Source organism: Cervus canadensis, chromosome 1, assembly GCF_019320065.1.
Source record: "Cervus canadensis isolate Bull #8, Minnesota chromosome 1, ASM1932006v1, whole genome shotgun sequence".
NCBI classification, from domain to species: Eukaryota; Metazoa; Chordata; class Mammalia; order Artiodactyla; family Cervidae; genus Cervus; species Cervus canadensis.
Genome location: NC_057386.1, coordinates 11,028,026 through 11,052,071, shown reverse-complemented (window position 1 = coordinate 11,052,071; position 24,046 = coordinate 11,028,026). Strand labels below are relative to the sequence as shown.

Below are 24,046 nucleotides of genomic sequence, written 5' to 3'. Positions count from 1 at the left end.
CCAGCCTGTTCCCATCCACGGCAATGTGGAGGCCTGAGAGGATTACCACAAACACTAATGAAGATGACCTTGTTTCCAGTGGCCCAACCTTTGTGAGTCTTTCAGTACAGGATACAGAGAGAGAGAGAAAACCAGATCTATGGGAATCGACATCAAAGGTCTAGAAATTTAATAACGTTCCCATTGTTTTATTGCAGATGCAATCAACCTCTCTTTATTACTGCAGAAAACTCGAGAGCACTGTAGAGTGCAATAAAGTGGTGTGTGTTTCGCTCTGTAATGTTTCAAAGGACCCTGATTTATAGTTAGGAACCAGGCACCCACATGTAAACATCTGAGCTTGGTGACTGCCTTATGTTTTGAGCAAACTCTGTGAGGCAGCATGAGGCTGCCACCACACTCTGAGAACCACCCCATCGGATGCCAGGCCTCCTTCCCTCCTGTAAACCCACGTGAAGGCGTGCAGGGGAGAGATGGGTGCACTTGCATCAGGACATGTACCATCACTGCCCAGTGCATGCGGCACAGCCCCATGACTGACACCAGTCAGCCAGTCAGGTATCTGGCTGCACCCTTACCTTAGGCTTGTCTCTGAAATACACAAGTCCCACTAACTAACTGTTTGTAGCAGAAACACTGCAAACATTTTATAGTACTTAAAAATGAATGTAATGGTCTTGGCATTCAAAAAAGAAAACATTAAGTATTCATTGTTGTGGTTCTGCTTCCTGAATGCAGGCAAAAAGATACCATCCTGTTGCATGAACTGCTTCTTACTAGGCTACAGCTGATACTTTATTCCAACTCTACTCTATAAACCAACCCAGATGGAATCCCACTACACTAGTATATTGGCACCTTTGCCAAGACTTCCAATAATCTGGAAACATTCTCCCTCACCAGCCCTTTGAACCATCTCTCCTTCAAAAAGTTACTTTGGAGATCTTGAAACCCCATTGACTTTAACAAATTTTCTCAGACTAACAACCATCCTTCCAGAGGACTACACCCCTTTGTACCACTGCTGGCCACCTGTGTCCTGGGAAGGTAATTTCTCAGTCCTATGTGTGATTCCACACCATTATTTTTGGCTCTGCAATCATTTCTCTCTATATAAATGCTGCCTGCCTTACATGCTAATGCCTCTTCCAGAGAGCATGGAAGAGCTTTGCTCACAGACAAAAATTTAGATTAAAAATAATAATGATCCTACTTTAGAAGATTCCATTTACTGTTAGCTAGCATGAACCTGCTGATACCTACCAAGTTAAACTAATAATAAAGCTAACAGTAAATCAACTCTTAGCACACGAAAAAAAAAAAATTGTAAATCCCACCAGATGGAATAAACATAAAATGCCTTGATATATTAAACATGCATTCTGAAAGATTGTATCTTCTATGTAACAATTCTTTTAAAGGAAGAAAGAACTAAACCAGCAGAGACCCTTCCTATGAAGAATACAATCAGTAGATCTGAATTGATCTGGTAATGTTCTTTCTTAAATGTGTCTAGCAAAGAGAAAAACAGAAAGTCAAACCCAGAGGAAGGTCAGAAGTAGCCAAGTCAGAAAGGCATTCTTTTACATTTTAGTCATGCTGGTTCTCAACCTTCCATCTGCCAGGAGCATCACATCTTCCAGTGTCACCTGTGTACGTTGTCCCATATGGACCATAAGGTGTGTCTGTGCCTCTGAGAGCACTCACCCCTAAGTGCCTGTCTAGCCTGGAGTACTTTCAAAGTCCCCAAGGAAGCTATTTTCTACTGATAATACCAGGCATCTCAACTATTTTTAAAGGACCACACCATCTAAATCTTACTGGTCCTTATCGAAGCCCCAAATACACTGTACTCTAAAGAAAAATGCTATTGAACTTTTGTATAAGCCATCAAGAGTAACAAATCTGAGGGAGGAAAAAGCAAAGCCTTTAGACATAGATGAAACTCTCTACTAATGAAACTCTCTACTAAGAATCCAAGAGGTTTCCCTGGTGGCTCAGTGGTAAAGAATCCACCTGCCAAAGCAGGAGACCTGGGTTCAATCCCTGATCTGAGAAGATCCCACATGCCACGGAGCAACTAAGCCCATGCACCACAACTATTGAGCCTTTGTGCTCTAGAGTCCTGGAGCTGCAGCCACTAAGTCCAAAACTTCTGAAGCCTGCAAGCCTAGAGCCTGTGCTCCACAACAAGAGAAGCCACAGCAATGAGAGGCCCACACACTGTAACTAGAGACTAGCCCCGGCTGACACAAGAGAAACCCTGCATGCAGAAATGAAGATCCAGCACAACCAAAAATAAATTTAAAAAGAAAAAGAACAAGAGTCCATTATTACTGACTTGACAAGTTAGAAATGCAAAGCACAAGGACACACCTGAGGCACAGAGATGTTTCATGACATTAGTCACCTGACACCATGAGCAAAAGCAGAAATTACCAAGGGTACTATCACAGGCAGGAATATATTCATTCCTGGCTATTCTCTTCTCTAGGAATGTAAATAATCCATGAGGAATTCCTGAATTCCAGATCACATGGATAAATGATCCGCAAACAAAAACATTAAGCAGGCAAATGTTCACTGGTTCTCTGAGACATTGGCTCCCCTTAGGCTCGTAACCCTAAAAGCAGAAGCAAAGGCCCACAGGAGGCACGATGGCGGCACCACTCACTCAAACCCCCACCCCCCATCCCATTCCGTCCTGGAGAAAATTCCAGAACCAGCATCACACAAAGCTGTATGGAAAGGAACCTCCATAAACACTCCAGATTTCTAATTTTCTATTAGAATTATTAAATCCTCAAACTAGTTAATGAGAAAGACTAAAGAAAATAGGTCTTTGGGTTTACAAATAACTTCAGATCTTAAAGGCAATTTGACACAGTTATATTCTATGCCACATTTCTTTTTTGAAAAAAAGTTTAAGATATAGGCAACAAAAGACCCAGTAATTGGTAACTGTCTCCTTAAAAAGAACCTTACCTTTTGATTCAAAGACAAAGCATATAATAGGTGTCATCTTTTGAACATTGACTGCTTTTTTCCTCAACTATTTGAAAATTGAAGATGGGAGAAATAGCTGTAACTAGTTGAGGTTACAGAATACTACTGAAAATACACTTCCTGTGCAAAATAAAAACCACGACCTGAGAGTAACACGAAAAATACTTTTTTCCTAAACATTTCATGGGAAAGCTTAGGCAAAATAAAAATTAGACCATCCAATCAATGACTCACACTAGGGCATGTGCTTCCTTATGGATCTATGGAGCACGTCAACAGACAGAAGAGGGAGGCAGGCCTGCCATAGGGGGTGTCCAATCACTGGATTGTACGAGGTCAGAATCTGGATTCAAAGACTGTTTAAGAGCAAGAAACTAGATTTCTCTGTTAAGAAAGAAAAAGAAGAGCAAATAAAGAGCTTACCCTTGGCTGCCAGTTCTCATACTGCTTCTGTAAATTTGCACCAATGGTTTCCAGAGCTTTCTGAGGACCCATCGACAGAGGATCTGGGAGAGCAATGAGAAGGAGAAAATTTTTTATTTGTTCATTTCCTCCTTGCTAAACATCTCTTTCAGAGTTTCCTCTTAGACAATTCACTTCAAAGTCACCTTTGACTAAAGACAACACAACAGAGCCTGAGGTTTACCTGTGTTTAGCCTGACTTAAAGAACTACTAAGCCTCCTTGGGAGGCTAAGAAACTCACAACTTTCCTAGGGAAAACTGGTTTTATTAACATCACTGGTCCCATGATTGTTTCCTTTCATCCACGTTTGTCATTTTAGCACCTATGGTTCTCTAGATGAGGGTGAAAGAGGAATGTAAAAATAGCCAGCTTAAAACTCAACATTCAAAAAACTAAGATCATGGTATCCAGTCCTATCACTTCATGGCATATAGAAGGGGAAAAGGTAGAAGCAGTGACAGATTATTTTCTTGGGCTTCAAAATGACTGAGGACAGTGACTGCAGTCATGAAATTAAAAGACGCTTCCTCCTTGGAAGGAAAGCAATGACAAACCTAGGCAGTGTGTTAAAAAGCAGAGATATACTTGCCAACAAAGGTCCATCTAGTCAAAGCCATGGTTTTTCCACTAGTCATGTACAGATGTGAGAGTTGGACCATAAAGAAGGCTGAGAGCTGAAGAATTGATGCTTTCAAATTGTGGTGCTAGAAAAGACCTTGGACTGCAAGGTGATCAAACCAGTCAGTCCTAAAGGAAATTAATCCTGAATATTCATTGGAAGGACTGATTCTGAAGTTCCAATACTCTGGCCACCTGATGCGAAGAATGACTCACTGGAAAAGACCCTGGTGCTGGGAAAGCTTGAAGGACAAAGGAGGAGATGGCACAGGATTAGATGGTTAGGTAATATCACTGACTCAATGGACAATCTAAGCAAACCCCAAGAGAGAGTGAAGGACAGGGAGGCCTGGTGTGCTGCATCCATAGGGTCAACAAAGAGTTCAGACTTAGTGACTGAACAACAATAACAAAACTGTGTAAGAATGCAAAAGGAAGCAGAAAACAGTTTCAACAAATAGAAGCCATCAAATAGATGCTCATGTCCTGTGTGTGAAGACCAACAGAGTAACTGCCAGAGATGGTCTGAAAGCCTCTAACTCCTGTACCCTCACTTCCACACAGTGACCTTGTGGTCAGCATTCTGGCCACAGCTAATCTGTGGCTAAGAGAACAGAAATGGCTTCCTCTGTAAACAGATAAAGGCCTGTCCAGGAGTCACACTGATCAGGGGCAGCTCTTAGCCACATCGCTAAAGAATCAGGACAAAGACAAACGGAGGGAGGGAGTTCCAAAGGCCCACGGTGGGGGAAGGATGAAACCTACACCTTGTCCTCAGACTTCAGCCTCTGGAAAGCCCCGGCCCCCACCTGCCCGCTTCCTCCCTTGGCTGCTCCCAGGAAGGGCATGTCAAAAGCGTGTGGGAGCTGGAGAGAGCCGCACCATGCTTCTCCATGCACCTCACCAATGGCCCTCATCAGCAGTAGCAGCCCGACAGCAGCACCCACTCTTCTTCCCCCAGTCTTGGATCAAAATACGGCCACCTGAGGGAAGAGCAGGGACAACTACAGTAGTCCATCAGGCTACGATCAACAAAGTGAGGCTGTCACATCCAAACCACAGGGGTCCCTGTGGTCAATTAGTTTATGGTTTCCTCCCAATAATATGACAGGGAATGGGAGGGGGAAGGGGAAGAGAGGGAAAGGATGAGGACAACTGAAATGGTGCATTTAATACGACATTTACTAAAATAAACAACTTAAGTAAACTAAAACAAAATCCCAGGTGGATACTGCTGACAATTTTATCAATCTGACATGGGGTAAAGTAAATTTAAAATTGTAGTTCTATCTGAACAAAACACTTCTCTTCTAATGCCTTCACAGGTTTCTACTTAATGAATGAAGGGTTAGTGAGTGAGTAGGTGGGTGGGTGGGTAGGTGGATAAATGGAAGGAAGGAAAACTAGATGGTAATTGGTGTTTGTATAAAATTTTAGCTCTTCACAAATCTTGCCTGCAAGCTTTTCAGCATAACCCTCTGTATTTCATGATGCTTAGAACTTGACAATGACATGGACTTAGTCCAACCTACCTCATAACAAAGAAGAGAAAGCTGAAACTTAAAGTGGTCAGACAACCTGGTCCAAGGTCACAAAGATTCTTGGTGGTGCTGGCATTCAGCCAATGCAAGAAGTGGGAGTCTTTTATTTAAACCCCCCATCTTCTTTACATTTACACAACCTGACTACCACGTCCTACCCAATTTTCCTTCAAAAGAGCCTGCACTCCATCACTATGACTACACTGGTCATTATATGATGGTCACCACCACCATCAACTATGGTGGTGTTGGTCCCACCAGCAGCATCTCGTGTTGACACTATGGAGATTCCCTGCTCCCAGTCAGTTCCCAAAGATGCTACGGGGGCAGAGGGCAGAGGCCAGGAAGCACAGCAGGGCTCACTGACCTGTCTCCTCTCAACCCACCTGGAGACCAACCAGCACAATGAGTCCTTCTAAAATACCGCTTCTATGATGTCACTCCCCACAAAAGGCCTACGGTGCTTCCTGAATGCTCCCACTTAGATAACATGCAAAATCAGCAGAGCTAACAGACACTGTCAAAACAGTGGAGGCTTGGGGCGGAGGTGACTAGAAGGTGACAAGAGACAAGATGGGCTTCTGGGCCACTGATAATACTGTTTCTTGATCTGGGTCTGCTCAGCTTGGGAAAAGTTATCAACTATACACTTGGATCAGTGTACCCTCCTATACATATGCTATGCACAGATGCTCAGTCATGCCGACTCTTTGGGACCCAATGGACTATAGCCCTCCAGGTTTCTCTGTCCCAGGGATTTCCCAGCAAGAATACTAGAATAGGGTGCCATTCCCTTCTCCAGAGGATCTTCCTGACCAAAGGATTGAACCCACATCTCTTACATTTCCTGCACTGGCAGGTGGATTTTTTTTTTTACCAGTAGCACCATCTGGGAACCCCACATATGCTATACTTTAACACAAATTAAAAATTTAAAAACATGCAGAACTCACTGCTCAAGAAACATCTGTACTTCTCCATAGCTTGTATTTAGTGGACATTTCCTAAGTATTTCTTCACTGAAATATGAACAGGGTTTAAACCAAAAGTCCGTAAGAGTAAGAGGCCTAGGCGCAGGCACAGGGTGCACCCAGCATCCAGCAGCAAGGCCCAGACAAGCCCAGCAAGCACTCCCAGGGCTGCGCCCACAACCAGCCCCTTCTCCTCCCAGGGCTCACTCTCACCTCCCCGTGCAGCCCCCACCCCCCGATATGGCCTGTTCCAACTCCACCATGTCTGCTGAGTTCAAGGGGCCTGTCTTCCTTGTGCTGGTCTTGTCTAAAACTAAATCCTAAGAAGCATGACTACATTTCTATATATACCTCTGCACTTAACAGGTAGGTCTGCACTTAACATCTGTTGACCAACTCAACTACCTGTCAAGTCCGAGTCTGATACAAGGATCAGACAACAGGCTGTGAAAAGACCTGCAAAACCAAGAGCCGCAAGCAGAGGCTTCCTGCTACTGTTTTTAGCTCATCGACACAGGCCTCTTCATATCCATGTGGGGAGAGAAGAAAATGCTTTTCTCTAAGAAGAAACACAAAGCAAAAGGCCTCCCAAATATTTTCTTAGGAGAACAGAATTCCCAAGCATCTAATCAACTCACAGCCATCTTACCTCTGAAACACGGCTACTGTTAGCTAGATGTAAAAGACATCAAGGCTAAATGACGCTCCCTCCCCTTCAGCACTCAGCTCATCTACACTCTGCTTTCAAACACTGATCCTCTCAGGTACAGGAGAGCTGTTCTTTAGCGGGATTGTTTTTAGTTTAATGTGGGGCCATAAAACAAAACAGCCTCTCCCCTGCTTCCCTGAGTGTCGCCTCCATGAAATAAAACAGCATCTTATTGTCTAGAGGAACAGAGGGGCGGTAGCCATGTAGGCACACTCATTCCTGCTGGGCTACCCGGAGGCTTATGCACCTTTCCCCCTCTCTCGCTGGAGCTGGAATCTGGGTCTTGGCTGTGCAGCAGTCCAGCAGGGAGGGCGGGCCATCACTGCTGGGTAGCACAGTGCATCTTCTACTTGCTTATTCTGGCACCACAGGAAAACCTAAAGGGCCACTTCAGGGACACTCAGGTACATCCTCCGAGCCTCTGGAAGTAGGGCTCTCCCCAACATGTGTGGAGACTGTAGGCACAGAGGTACACAAAAAGGGACTGGAAAGTAAGAATCTGCCTATTTCTCAAGTTCCCAAACCCCTTATCCCTACAATCAGGGCAGTTTCGATCAGCAGTCTCGCCAGTTTGATGTGTGTCTGCAGCCATAAAGCAATGAACTCGTAATCCCCACCCAGCCCCATGCACAGAAGCATGGTTCTTTCCCCCATCTTTGGGGCGAGCACACAGAAGAGGCAGGGCGGTACAGATGTGGGAACAGCTCAGGTTCCTACCTAGCACCCTGGCCTGTTGGGTGCAGTGGGGAGGTGAGTGCAGGCCCCTGGTAGCTGCTCCTGGCTGTGAACAATCCCCAAGTTGAGCCCTGTTCATGCCCCAGTTAATCACCCTCCAGCCAAGAAGTGGGTGCCATTATCAGCTCCGTTTTGCAAAGAAAACTAAGACCCCAAATGGTTAAGTGACTGCTTGAGTGAAATAGCTGGAATGAATAAGCTGGGGTCATGATGAGTGCAAAACCTTTTGATTTCTGGTGACGGAGCACAAAATGCTAAGACCAAGTATAAAACATCGACTGGCTGCCTTCTAAACGGGAACATCTTTTTAGATTATTAGAAGGTACCAAGCCCTGCAGGGGGTCTTCCTCAGGACTCCTTTCCCAGCCATGACATGCTCCAGGCATACCATCCTGAAAAAGGCAGAACCAACTTGTCATCAAGCTTGGATCTCCCTGCCTCACCAGCCAAACCATGAGTTCAAGTCGAATAAATTGGAAGTCTGATGATGAAGGAAACATTAACACAGACAAAGCACCTCTTCCCCCAAAATGCTTATTAACTACAAAAGGGAAGGGGGGAATCTTACAGCTGAAGTTCAGGTACCAACTTAATCAAATGATAAGAGAGCTACATACCCAGCAATGAGATAAATTAAAGTCATGTGCCACCTGATAGGATCCACAGGGGAAGGTGGATCTCTTCCATGATACTCCTGCCAAAGAGGCATAAACAAAATGTAATCCCAAGGAACCATTGGGGACATTCTGCTAAACAGAGAGCCTGTGACCTTCTAAGTGTCAAGGTCATGAAGGTTAAGGAAAGACTGAAGCCTGTTCCAGGTTGGATGAAACTAAATTAGGGACAATGTGTGAAGCAGGAAAGAGTCTCTGTGCCGTAAAGGACCTTATGGGGACAGCGGCAACCCTGAAAATGCAACCCAAGTCTTACCCGGTAGTGGGACATCCGTGTTAATCCCCTGTCTGTGAGGACCAGGTTGTCATTATAAAAGAGAAACTCTTGTATGTAGCAATCATACATTAATAGGTTTCGAAGTGATGGAGCATCATTTCAGCAGCTTGCTTTCAAATGAATGAGGAAAAAAAATGCTTAGAGCTCCACATGCAACTTCTGAAAATGTTTTTTCAAAATAAAAATTAACATATAGGCTGCTAGACATCATTACAAGTTTGCTGAGTCAAATCCCTAAGACTTTCCCCCTCCCTTATCCCATATTGTTGAAATCACCATCATAAGGACTCTCTTTTTAATAAAAGCCAAATGAAAAATTTTTAACTCACAAAAGGCAATATGCCCTGCTGAATTCAAAATCTATTGAAATGATTACAAAGTAGACTGCATATCTGAACCTCAGAAAATTTGGACTATAACATGAAAAAATCTATTTGCTGGATTTCACATCAAGAAGAAAGTAGGGGATTCTCTGCATTTTTATTAACACTGTCCCATAAATACTGATCAAAGAGACTATGTGAGATGTGAGGGAGGGTTCTTTGATTTCTCTTTGGGGGCAGGAATGCAGAAGGCAAAGCATCCCTAGAGAATCTAATGAAAACCAAAGCCCCTTAGCCCGGAAGGTGCACTTCTCTACTCAGACACCATCACCCACACAATCCCCAGGACTGTACACTGGGATCTGGGCTGAGAAGTCTTATGTTAAAAAACCTAACAGAAGAGTAGTAATAGAGAGAGGAAATAGAAAACAGCTGATTAAATTCAGCTTTGACAAGGGGTAAATGAAGTGGAAACAGTCAGTGGTGGCTAATAAGAAGTCAATTTCAATCGGCACAGTCACCAAGGGATGGCAGAGAGCCAAGAAAGCATCTAAGGAAACTGGCCACAGGAAACAGCTACTGTCACTGGGTGGGAGGACAAGGGGCCTGTGCTGCAGGCAGGAGGCTGTGAAATAAAGGCTGTCATCCTAAGATACCCCCAAATAGTGAAATAGGTAAGTAAAGTGGAGAAAAAAAAAAACTTTTTTCCAAATTCAGATTATAACAATTTGTAATTTTTACTGTTTAAAGCAGATAAAGGGAATTTCTGCTTTTGCTTAGACTAGAGAAAGCTGCAGAGAGGTGGGATATGGATTGCCCCAATCCTACCAACAAGAGAAAGCTGAAAATTCAATGATGGACACAAAGGAAATTCATACTGTGATGGCTTCACTGGTAAATTATACCAAAATTTACAGAAGAAATAATACCCTACTCAATACAAACTCTTCCTTGAAACAGGAAAGATGGGAATACTTCTCAACTTGTTTAATGAGACCAGCATTATTTTGCTACCAAAATGAGACAAATACGTTGCAAAATGAGAAAACTATAGACCAACAACCCTCATAAGCAGATATGTATGATTCCTTAATAGAATATTAGCAGTCAAATCCAGGAACATATGAAAAAGATAAAACAAGTGAAGCTTATGCCAGAAATTCAAGGTTGGATCAACAAGATCAATCCATATAATTCACCACATCAACAGACTAAAAAAGTAAAGTCAGGTTATTATCTCATTAGATGTTGAGAAAGCATTTGATAAGATTCAACATTGATTCCTGACAGAAACTATCAGCAAACTAAGAATAGAAGTGAACTTCTTAACTTAGAAAAGACATCAGAAAAAAACTTTGGCTAGTGTCCTGTCAGTGGTGGGAGCCTAAAGCTTTCTCCCCAATGTTTTCTCTCCAGAAACAAGTGAAGATTGTGCTGCACCATTTCTAGTCAACAATGTGCTAAGATGCTCTGGGAGGATGATGAGAACTTCGCCTCCTCCTGGAAGGAGGTAGGTGGGACTCCGTGTTATACAACTGAGGCACCTGCATGCAGGTATCAGTGCTTCAGGGTTTTTTGGTTTGTTTGTTTGTTTTTTAAGTGTATATAACTAGTACTAAGGTACCATATGCAGGGCAAATTTAAAGGAGAAAATTATATAATCCAATAGTCATCATTTAATCAATTTTTCCTGAGACACTCTCTCCACTGCAAATGGTAAGTGAATGTATTAAAGGTTATATAACTGCAAGATGAAATAAAATCTTCAGATTTACACAAACCAATCACATGCCTGCAGTGGACCAAGACAGTGGAGGCAGGCCCTGCCAAGCCAAGAACCCCACGCAGTGACCCCCCTGCAACAGGTGGTAAGGGAGGGACCTGCACTTACCAATCCAGCATTCCAAACGTGCACAAGGGGTGGTCTTGACCACATCTGGAGGGTCCACACCGACATTCAGGCACAAAACTAAGGCAACGCTGACAGTCTTCATCTGGAAACACAACAGAAAAAACAAATATTTCAATATGAAATTCACTGATGAGTTTTCCAGTTGTTAAAATGTTCCCAAACATACACAGCCGTCTGCATTCCCAGCCAGCCTTCAGTCGTCTGTCACCTGTGCCCCTCTTCAGGTATTTCACAATTAAGACAGGGTTTGAGTCAAGCAGGCAGATGAAGACAGGTACATGGCAGGAGAAGCTATCTTTTCTCAGGCTTTCTTAAGATATACTTCAAAAACAATTATTTGATCAAAAGATGTAAATATTTTAAGACACTTGATACATTGTGCCAAACCACTTCACAAAAACTCTTGCACAAATTTACACTCTGACCAGTTTATTGCTATTCTTATTATTTAAAATTGTTAATTATTTAATGAGAGGAAAAAAGTATCATACTGATTTAGTTTGCATTCTTTAGTATTAATAAGACTGAATTGTTTTCCCAAATATTTGTATCCTTTATCTTTTGTGGATCTTCTACTCATGTTTATACTATCATTTTTGTTTACTAACATTAGTGATCTTTGCTGATTGATTTTCACAGACTCTTTACATATTAAAGATGGCGTCCACATTGTTGGTTATAAATGTTTTCCTAGTCTAGTGTTTGCCATTGGATTCCTTCCTCTTTCTTGACATACTACAGCCCTGGGCCCATCAGCTGATACACCTTCCTCCACACCTGCTCCTGCTCGAGTCCAGGGTCTCCGTGTTAGGAAAGGTCAGCCCCATCTACCCAGCTGCTCAAGCCAGAAATCTGGACTTATCCTTCATTAGTTCACTTGTTCAACAACTTGTCCAACCCACCAGGTGCAGTTTTTAGAAACTGAGGACACATTAGTAAATCAAAGAAATAAAAATCCTGGGGCTTCCCTGGTGGTCCAATGGTTAAGACTCCATGCTTCCATTGCAGGGGGCCTGGGTTCCATCCCTGGTTGAGGAACGAAGATCCCATGTGCCACAGGGCATGGTCCAAAAAAAAGAAAAATTCCTGCCAGGAGTGGGGAGGCTGTCATTTCAAATAGGGTGGCCACGAGGAAGACCACTTGAGCCTCTCCTCCCTCCACTTGGGTCCTGAGCGCCAATGTCCACTGTGACTACCCATCTAGCATGTTCAGCCTGCTCCTAAATGTCTCAGAGTCTGTCAACTTCACTATCCCGACTCCAAGCCACCTCCACGTCCAACCTGTGCTCCACCACTTTCCTAGGACCCCCTCTCCTGTCTCCCCCAATCCAGGCTTTCAAACACATCAGTGCACTGCCCTGTTTTCAGTCAGTCCCCAAAACCTTCAAGATTTACTATGAACTGCTCCACATGCTATTCAAGCCTTGTAAGCTTCAGCTCCTGCCAAACTCCCCACTAGTGTCAGGTCTCACCCTCAGTCACCTGGCATGACCTCTGGGTCTTCAAACACATGACCCTTCTGTCAGGGCTCCTTGCCTGGTCTCACCAGCTCAGGCTCTCTCAGGTTCAAACTTCCATTCCTTGCGGAGGCCTTCCCAGATCTCGTCAGGGCAGACCCACCCACTCAATGCCACCCCTGCATCTGTGCCTTTCTCTTGGCAGAGCCAGGCTGGTCCACATTCCTCTGTGCACCTGCAGCTCCTCCAAGGTCAGAGCTGACACATGGGAGCAAGATACCTGACCCAGTGATCATCTGCTGAGTGAGTGACTATAGGGATTTTCCTCTGATATTTTCATTTGCTCCATACTTCACACTTTTAATCCAGCTGGATGTTATTTTGGTATATGGTACCAGGTGAGGATGAGATGGTTAGATAGTATCACCAACTGAAAGGATATGAATTTGAGCAAACTCTAGAAGATAGTGAACGACAGAGGAGCCTGGCATGCTGCAGCCCATGGGGTCACAAAGAGTTGGACAGAACTTAGCGACTGAACAACAATACAACCAAGTGATGATTAATTTTTTCTCAAAGAACTACCCAATGATGCCAATTCCCCCTGTTAAAAAACTTACTCAAACTCACAGGTTTGTAGTAAGCATATATTCCACATAGACCAAATTCTATTTCTGGGTCATACCTCACTGACTTAAATAATTTATCCTCACAACATTTCACAGTGTTGGGAAACCCAGTTTTCTTCCTCACAATTTTTTTTAAACTTTTACTCAGTTCTATTTATATTCATCTATTTTTTCTCAAATTAATTGCTAGTCAATTTCTTAATCCCATGGAGATTTTGGTTAAAGTTGTTTAACCAAACTGTTTATTGATAACACGAAGTATTTTAAATTGTATTTTCTGATCGAACAATTTCACACATAAGGATCTGTCATAAGAAATACAAAATATAATGAGAGAATCTTCTACGTGTAATGATTTTCTTCACAGCATTTCTTATCATGGAAAACAAGTGGGAATGACCTAAATTTCAGGCAAATGAAGGAATGTTTAAGCACACCATTATGTACTCTTAACAGAATGACACTTAAATTCTTAAAATGTTAAAGGAATAAAAATGGATTCAAAATACAAAGACATTACATTTAACATATAAACCAAACTTGGCAAGACATAACATGATATTCTATTTTTCCATACAGGACTACAATTTATTCAAATTTCAAGCTTCCCCAAGTCTTGTTCTTTTTTTTTTTTGCGGCGGTGGGGTGGGGGCTGGGAGGAGGCGGGGTGGTGCACATGCTATATAGCATGTGAGCTCTTAGTCTCCCAGCCAGAGACTGAACCCGTGCCTCCTGCATTGGAAGTATGGAGTCCCAACCACTGGACCTTCTGTTCATTTCTTTTAAGATTATTTCTGGATTGTTCATGACTATTTGGGAGCAACATGCTACAAATCATGTCTTTTGCCCATAGTAGTTTCTTACTGACTGCTGAATTGTCAGAATAATGTTTAAGTCACTACTAAATTCTTAAACGTAACTGCTTTTAGGTGACTCTCTCCAAGTTTTGTTAGCATACAAATATACTGTCTGTGAATAAGGATGAGTCTAGCTCATTCTTTTTAATAGATCACTCTTCTTTTTCTTTATTAGGTCTCACGGCATTACACAAATCTTCCAAAATCGTATTACTAATAATTACAAAATGACGACAGTGGTGATCTTTGCACTTGGTTTTAATAAAATTGTCATAAATGTTTCATCATTAAGAATGATGATGGTTACTGATTTGATATAGTCTTTATTACATCATGAAAATATTCCTGTTGAAAACAGAATTTAAAGTTATATGAGGAAAAAAGGAAGTATTTTTGTCTTTCCTCTCCCAACACTTAAAAAAAAAGCATTTATTAATAATAATCTGTCTTTAAAGTAACTGCAACCCTGGGTCCAAAGACATATCAAATAGAGGAATAGTATCTTCCAGAGACACAGACAAGAATCTTCTCATTATGAACCATAAGAAACAAATTTTGGCTCCTTGACCTAACGTTAAGGGAAAATGTTGAAAAATAATCAGAGAAAAATGTTGAAAAATAATCAGAGAATAACAAAAATTTTATTTGTTAGTCATTTTCCAGTATTTAATTGATCAGTATCAACAATTCCATACAGACAATTAATTGTTTTATAGTAAACTAAATCTTTGTGTATAAGTTGCTTAAAACTAGAAGCTTCTGGGAACATTTCTGTGGTCTTCCTATGGCCCTGGTGAATAAAACTCCTAGCACCTGTCCTTCGCCATACTTAAATCAAGGGCATTTTTTCTGTGCTCTATAATGGGGAACTCTGAGGTCTCCATGAGGCGTTGGTTAAACCCTGGAGCAAGTTTTAAGTTGCTTCCTAAGAAAAATGTTGCTTTCCTTATAGTCCTCTGAGGGCCCTCTGGGCACCAGAAGAGCCTTCCATGGACAAAACACCCCACATGGATCAGGGTCTCTGCTCAGACTGTGCGCCGCCGCAATTGTGTGTTTTGTCCTCAATCGCAGAGAGCCTACTCTTAGATCCTTCACCTCTTACAAAGCCCAGGTGAAGGACACTACACTCAGGGGTCTGCTCTAAGGCCCACCCCATCCACTGTGCCTCAGCCAACCCCCTGCCTGTTACAGACCCAGGAGAGAGAGGTCGAGTCGGTCTGCTGGGCTGACGAGAGCTCAGGAGCGCCCCACACTACCCCTTTCTGTTACCTCCAGGAGTCAACAGCCAGGTCTCAGGCCCAGCCATTACTGACCATTTCTGAGCAAGAATGGCCTCCACATGCCAACGCTGACTCCCTATCTGGCAGGTGCTATGCAGTCACCAAAAGCCCATGAAGGTGGTTGTGCCCCCACCTTAAGGAGGCATGGAGGGAGTAAGGAATTGGGAGAGAGGCACCAGGACTAAACCCTGGTCACTGGGATTTCAAAGCCCCATCGCTGGCATATTTGCTTCATCTCTCTGGGGTCAGGGAGGTGGTGCAGGGTGAGGCAGAGCATTTATGTAGCATTCCTGTGATCTCTGGTCATAATCCTATTTCTCCCACCTCATCTGATACTCTAGAAAAATTGCCTTCCCTCCGCCCCTACAATTGTAGTTAATGAACTCAGTTAAATAAATAATTTCTAATTTCATTATAAAAAGTACGACTTCTGAGGCTCTCAAAGTCCTTAGGCAGAACACTAATGGAAGCACAATCATCGCTCTTTACTATCCTGCGAGGCGGCTCGTGGGCCTCCCCTCACCAGGCCTCCGACAAGTGCAGTGTTCATTACTAACCAAACATTACTGACAGCAACAATTTCTCCATTACTGCTTTGAAGGTGAGCAACAGGAGAGCAGGGCCCTCAGAGAGAAAGTGTGAAATTAGCTCCACTCCATAAATGAAGACATGAAAGGAATTAATTTGATTCATCCTGGCTTATACAAAACACACCTACCCTATATCCTGCCTTTTAAGAAAACAAGGGGGAAAGTCTCAAGAGTACATTGATACATGAACTAAAAACATGTATTTGGCCTAACACTTAGCTACCAATTTAATTCCACAATTGGACAGAAGACATTACCAGTAAGTGCCCTCAAGCCAATCAAATATGTCTGAGCTCCCCTGCAAACTATAATGGCATTGGCTTGATTTCAAATGTGGTGGATTTTCAATTCTTAGCTATACCCGAAAGTGTCCTTTTCGTATTTTATTTTCATTTCTATGGTAACCTCATTCCAAAAATTCTAGATTCATGTTTTTTAATAATACAGTTACAGCATTAAGAAAATGTAAGGGCTACCAACTTTAGTGTGCAAAAACTGCATAATTGTACATAAAATAATCATTTTGGACTTTAAAACAGTTCCTCCCCAATGCCATATAATTGAAGATGACAGAGTTATATCTCTAGAGGTTAATTTTGCATTTGAAAAGATCATCATTCTGAGAAGCTCTAAAACACTGGGATCACTAAAAATGTGTGACCTTCGACATGCTGGTTTACTCCAATCTCTCCTGAACAGCTCCCTCACCCTGAAATGATGCCAGTGATCTCTTAGGCCCCAAGACTTCTCTGACCCTAAAATTTTGACTCCAGCATTGGCCTCTCCAGCCGTACCGGAAATATCCCTAAAGGCACGGAGCATGCTGCCTTAGGATTCTAAATTCAACCCAGAGGTCTCAACACTACCTTGGAAGAGGCTTGGCACAAGGGGCACCTGATGCTGTTACAACAGCATGGGCAGTTCCATGTACAATCTTCTGGCATCAGAGTTTGGAAATTCACGATTTTTCTAATTCACAAAAGGATAATGTGGTATATATCCCATATGGCATATAACACACAGAGAAGGATATGGAGTAACATCCTATTCAAAACTATTAAAATTTCCACTGAAATGCACAAATATCCACTATCCAACAACCTCATACCAGCTCACAGCCCAGTTTTGCCTTCAAATGAGTTGTGAAAACATTTTCAATATTCAGAGCTTTTTGGATTTGAGAATTGGAGATGGGGGTCTGTGGACCCAGATCACTGCCCCTACTGAAAGCCTCTGTATACTACTTGTCACCTTGCTGATTAGAAATACATTAATGCCTGTCACCAAAGAATTCAAAACAAAATCACAAAGAATTCCTTTATTCATTTCTTTCTATTCAATTATCTGATAAACCATATATTTTTTAAAAGACAGAGTGGATCAAACCTGAGTAGAAATTCACAGGCTGCTGTGCACAATGACATCCAAGCTGTTATGCAGAATAAAGAAATCATGTAGGTTAAACTGGCCAATCACTGCTTTCTGCTCCCCAAACCAAGAGTCTGACTCACTCCTATTCCTTCTGACATAAACAACTGAGCGTCATGGAGAATAAACAGAAAGCAAGACTAGGGTTTGCCACATATGCCACAACATTCGCTATTCCCCTGTTCGTCTGAGGCAAAGCCACCCAATTCCCAGCAGTGCTCATTAAGATTCAGAGCATCAAGCAAAAACTTTGAGCAGAGCCGAAGCTATACAAATACATAATTTATAAAGAAAGTCAGAAACTAGAACATACAGCAAACAGAGTAGACGCACCACAGGAAGAGTGGGGGGGATCAAGTTACTGAAGAAAAGGAAAAACTGGCTTGCCTCCTAATTCTCATCCCAAAGACTGCTAGAAAGAAATGAACAATAAACCTAGCAAGAAGCACATCAAACAGAATTTTTGCAACCAAGACCCGTAATACAAAACAAGATCCTCAACACCAGCAGCAGCTGTATGAACCTGGGCAATCCTGTTTGTCTGTTCCTTTGTTCATTTCAGTGGGAATTGGAAATGAGGGAGTGGTTCTTTAATGTATGAGCTCAGTTTGTTACCTTGAGCCACAGGCCTAATTTGGGTTTAAACACTCTTTTTTGAGGCCAAATTCTGTTTATAGTTCCCTGTCTAGATTTTCCACTAAATCCACCTTCACTCCTGTAAAATAGCGTAATAAAAAGGGAAGACACAAGAGGTAACTCTTCGACATGGAGAATCAGAAAGTCTCATTCAGAGATGTTGTCTCAGACAGGTGCAGAGTTCTCCCCCTCTCCCCCTCCCACCCCATCCAAATGCTGAGGACACGTGGAGCAAGAGTACTTCTAACACCGGAGACCCTTGGGAAATTTAGATTTCTAAAAACCAAATTAAAGAACTGCATACAAAATAGGTTGATTACAGAGATCATAACTGCTTTAAACAAGCCAAAGAAATCCCTTCTCAAAGGAATACTACACTTGATTCTTTTTGTGATTCCTTCATGAAACAGATGGTCTCCCCTTGGTGCTACCTTTGCAAACCTGGGCATCTGTGATGAGGGTTCTACACCCCACTCTGATCTGAGGAGCCAGTCTACTTGCACTAATGAGCTAAGTGAGAAACCAAAAATGACGTCCTTGCCTTTTCTTGTAAATACCTTTTGGGATGAAACTTAAGTGTTTACACACCCATACACACACAATTAACTCTTCAGTCTGCTCCCTCATAAAGTGAAAATAAAAATACTTGTCACAGAGGGATAATATGAAGAAGTTGTCTATACTGAAAAATTAACTTTAAATAAGTCGACAATATACAAACAATTCTGTTAAGGCCTCAGGGTCTGACTTGAGGGCACAGGTTAAAGAACACTCTGGATCATGTGCTGGAACATGACACCACCTTTAAAGCACATCTACAGGTTGCACAACTCTGTTGGAAGCCGGCGAACTTTGTAACATGGGCACTAAACATAGATCTCAATAAACTTGTTAGAAAAGATATCTTTTCAAAGAATGTTAAATAGCATGAGATATACCCAAACATAATCTGAGTGCAGAGAGGAGGTATACAACCAGATCCGTAATTCTTATTCCAAATATGCAAGTACACGTATGCTTAAGACACAGAGTTAAAAAACAAGATGTCACAAGTAGTTCTGATCTCTGGGGAGTGGAAAGTGTGGATGATTCCTCTTTTTCTCTTTCTACCTGGCCCTGCTGTGTGTGTATTTTCAAACTTTCTACCATGAACATATGTCATTTACATAAGCAAATGGAAAGGTTATAAAAATTATTTTATCACAATAGTCAAGGAGTTTTTGCATGTGTGCATAGACGTATATATCATCTTTATTGTGTCCTGAAAATAAAGAGAGTAGCTTGTTCGGTTAGCTGAAGCTTAGACTAGTATCCAAGGCAACGAGTGGGCCAGGATCGTGTGAGGAAATGCAATGTGGGTGATTCCCAGGAAACCTACAGGGACAGCACTATGCCAACCAAACTGAACATGGCCTCATACTCAACAACACACCTGGTCTTGGCAAAGCAGGGAAAGCAATGGCTCTAGTCCATGTCTTCTCCACGCCTTCCCAGGTTAGGATACAAGGTAAGGCCCACTGCTAAAACTGCTTTCCCGGGAAAAACAAGATTTTCCAGTTCAATAAATGGATTGATTTCAACACTGTTTGGAGGTTTGTGTCATTTGATAAAACACTGAACCACTGCTTTACCACTCCTAACGTAAATTACAATTAGAAGCAGCAGCAGCAGCAGCATGGGACTGAGTCATTCATTCAGGACTAATTTTTCATCCCCTCTTCATTATCCAGCATATGTTATCCACAGTACAGACTTCATAAAAACAATTTCAAGGCAAACCAAAGCACACAGAGCTCCCATGCTGGCTGAAAAAAATACACCCGAGGTGGTTGGAACACCTTGATAACAGGCATTTCACCACTGAAAGGCTGAAGATGCTACTACATGTGGCTGTTTTCTTCTAGCCCCATTCAGCCTCTTGGTTGGGCCAACATATGATATGAAGTCGTTCTCAAAGGTCCCACATCTCCAAACAGAGGGTAGTGCAGATTCTGCTAATGGAGACCTTGAAGAGCATCAGCGTCAGGAACTGGCAAGCAGGCCCCACTAAGCCATCAAGGCAGAAGTGTGGCTAAACAGATGTTTTTCAGGAAGACTAACTCATGACAACGGCTAACATTTACTTGGGAAGGAAGAGGTTGAAGGAGGAAATTAGCCAGGAAACTGCTACAGAGAAACAAGAAGACGTGTACCGGGTACATGCGAGGAGAGTGGGAAAGAAAGAAACCTCTATTTCAAAGAGAATAGGGGATAGCATGTGCTGCTAAGTGGGTGTCAGAGACGAAAGGCACAAGGAAATCAAAGGTCCTGCATGGCTGCAACTCTATTAATAAGCCGTCATTTAAAAGCACCCACGGGAAACCACGTGGTAGACATCTACCATCTGACTCCCCATAACCTTCTTAACACTTTCTATACGTCTTGATAACCTCCTATGTTGTGGGCCCCACCTTCCCAAAGTAGAAAGTAAAAACAATAGTCTCAGACTCTCTTGCAGCTAAGGGGCCAGCATGTGGCCTGGGCTCCTCCAGACAGATACACCTGCCTGAGAACCAGGTTCTGTATCCAGTAATGCCAAGCTATCGCTCCACAGGGAACTCTGTGGCTGAGGCACCTGGCTCTGGAGGGTGGCAGCCAGTCAGTTCTTGGGTTCATCCCACTGTACCAGTGGTTCAGCAGCTACAGAAGCCCCCTTGGGGGTCTTCATAACCTCAGGGTCTGGCCCTGGGTCTCCCCAGGGATCTTCAACACATTTCTTTTCTGCTTAACCTCACAGCATGCACTCCAATGCCTATAACTAAGAATCCGTAAGGCTCTTTAGGGGTGAAAACATTCAGAGGGCACAAACATCATTGGATTTAACTATATGGGCATCTTATACTAATCACTGCTAGAATCAAGATTGCCAGGAGAAGTATCAATAACCTGGTGAAAGTGAAACAGGGGACTGAAAAAGTTGGCTTAAAACTCAACATTCAGAAAACTAAGATCATGGCATCTGGTCCCATCACTACATGGCAAATAGATGGGGAAACAATGAAAACAGTGACAGACTTTATTTTGGGGGGCTCCAAAATCACTGCAGATGGTGACTACAGCTACGAAATTAAAAGATGCTTGCTCCTTGGAAGAAAAGCTATGACCAACCTAGACAGCATATTAAAAAGCAGAGATGTTACTTTGCCAACAAAGGTCCATCTAGTCAAAGCTGTGGTTTTTCCAGTAGTCATGTATGGATATAAGAGTTGGACTATAAAGAAAACTGAGCGCTGAAGAATTGATGCTTTTGAACTGCGGAGTCCCTTGGACAGCAAGGAGATCCAACCAGTCCATCCTAAAGGATACTAGTCCTGAATATTCATTGGAAGGACTGATGCTGAAGCTGAAACTCCAATACTCTGGCCGCCTGATGTGAAGAACTGACTCATTGGAAAAGACCCTGATGCTGGGAAAGATTGAAGGCGGGAGGAGAAGATGACAGAGAATGAGATAGTTGGATGGCATCACTGACTCAATGGACATGAGTTTGAGTAAACTCTGGGAGTTGGTGATGGACAGGGAAGCCTGGTGTGCTGCAGTCCATGGGGTTGCAGAGAGTTGGACACGACTGAGCAACTGAACTGAACTGAACTGATACTAATTACCAACCTGGACATCATCAAACCAGGGAACTAAAGACACAATTTTGCCAAGGTGCTGTTATCCCAACAAGTGGCACTTTTGGCTCCAGTCTGACACAGACTAGTTGTGTCTAAGGAAGGGAAAAAGGAAGTGAAAGGTAAGAGCTGAATCATCACTGAACCATCACCACCAAGAATCTTCCTGAGTCCTAAACACACTCAATCTGAAGGCACCAAAAGTTGTATCTTAACCTCACAGTAATTTAGATCTAAAACTGGGTTCTTGAAACTCCTTTCCCTTTGATTATAAAAATGGAGCCCACTAAGTTCTCAGCACAGCACTCCCTTGCCTGCCCGCCCTGTATCTCTTACAAGTGTCCTATCCTAATAAACTCTTCCCTTATCTTTCATCCTGCCTCTTGCTGAATTCTTTCTGCACCAAAACAGAACCTCTGCTCTACTGAGCCCTGAAATGTGCTCTACGGTTTCAGGACCATGGCCAGGGACACGCACAGCAAAGACTGCACACCTGCCAAGAGATGAGCTTCAGCGTCATCTACAGGAAGGGGGCCCCCGGAGGGTCCCTGGCTCCGAGGAACTGTGGTGATGTTTATGTACTGTGAAATCTGAGTTGCTTTTTGGTCTTTTTAAAAATATACACACACACTTCTATATATTGGAAATAACTATTGGCTCTAAGTGAAAGACGCAAAGGTTTTCACTGTACCTTCTTTCAACTCTTCTACTCGTATGAAAGTTTTTCAGACTAAAAGCCCAGAGGCAATCTACATTGAAAAAATGAAAACTGATCACAAGAATCCAAGCAAAAATATACCCCACGGCTTGAAAGTAGTTTCCAGGTAATAGAAAGCATTTTTGTTTCCAGGAGAGGACGGTTCTGGAAACCATTCTCCCCAGCAGACTGCACACAGAGCTGCCTCACTCTAAAGGTCCACAGAAAAGGCAAGGGGCCCACAACATCCACACAACTTTCTGCCATTTACAGCTTAGCTGACAGGGAGCGCGACAGTAGCCTGAGCCCAACACTAAGCCTGGAGGTAAGAGAACTTCCCAGGTTTCCCTTCAGGAGTGAGTTCTAACTCATCGGGGACGGCAGCACTTCCTGTGGCCTTCTCTTTATCAGTAAGTCTAGACTCTCCCTCAGCTCCTATCACGTGGGTCAAAGGACCACTCAGGAAGCTCTACCTCACATGCCCGCCCTCTCACAGACCAAGCTGCATGAGAATCACAGACACATGGGTGCAATGTGAGAGCATCGCCTCCTGCCCTTCCCCAGGCAGAGGTCCCACACGTGGCACCTCCCCACCAAGCCAGTTCCCTCCCCGCACCAATAGCAGCAGCAGGACACCTCAGTATTCTGTAACTAAATAACTCACAATAGTAAGCAAACACTTGCTCACTTTAACAAGCTAAGGAAACTGACAACAATGGAAACATTCCTCAGTACAAGAACAAAATTCAGTAATGCTTTCCATCTATATCATCATCATGTTGTATAATCAAGCTTCTGCTGCACAAACCAATTCTAGGAAACATTTCATATTTTGCTTAGTTGACTATATAATGAAAATAGTAAAACTGAACAAACATGTGGAAAAGAAGGGAGGAAGGAGAAGGGGGAATAAAAAGAGGGGGTTGGCCAATTCCTGCTGGGAAGTGTCTTCTCCTGCTTGGTGCCCTCACCCTCCTGTCCTCTGACCTCTCCTTGTCATCATCCCTACCTCCCACAGCCCCAAACTTGCTCCACTCGTGTCGCCTCCTATGTGAGTGAAAGGTACTGACGATTACCCAGCTCTAAATCTGGACACTTCACCCCAATCTAATGTCCTCAAATTAATGTCCACACATCCCATCTCCATCCCCTGAATTCAAGCCTCAGCCTGTCTCTCCTCCATGACTCCAATGGCTCCCCTCCAATTCAAGGTCCTCTAATACATCTCCATTTTTAACACCATGGATGCCTTCCATACTGACAGCCTAACTATGCCATCCCATCACCCTGGACAGCACTCCAAGGCCCCAAAGGATCACTCCTTTACATTCATATATGCAGTCAATGCGCTTTCCTGGTGGCTCAGATGGTAAAGAATTCGCCTGTGATGTGGGAAATCTGGGTTGGGAAGATCCCCTGGAGGAGGGCATGGCAACCCACTCTAGTACTCTTGCCTGGAGAATCCCATGGACAGAGGAGCCTGGCAGGCAGGGTCACAGTCCACGGGGTCACAAAGAGTTAGACATGACTGAGCAACCAAGCACAGCACACATGCAGTCAACAACTCCCAAAATATACAACACTCT

The 24,046-nt window shown here is 43.1% G+C and overlaps 1 protein-coding gene across 2 annotated transcripts in view; it reads right to left on the bottom strand.

The window, feature by feature from the left end:
• The window catches only part of RPTOR (regulatory associated protein of MTOR complex 1), a 314,811-nt gene that overhangs the window by 236,191 nt on the left and 54,574 nt on the right, over window positions 1-24,046 (bottom strand). For both annotated transcript variants that reach the window (XM_043462839.1, XM_043462849.1), the window contains exons 2-3: window positions 11,210-11,312; window positions 3,430-3,512 (exon numbers count right to left, since the gene is read on the bottom strand). In XM_043462839.1, the coding sequence (XP_043318774.1) occupies window positions 3,430-3,512; window positions 11,210-11,312 (186 nt within the window). The remainder of the gene's footprint in view (window positions 1-3,429; window positions 3,513-11,209; window positions 11,313-24,046) is intronic.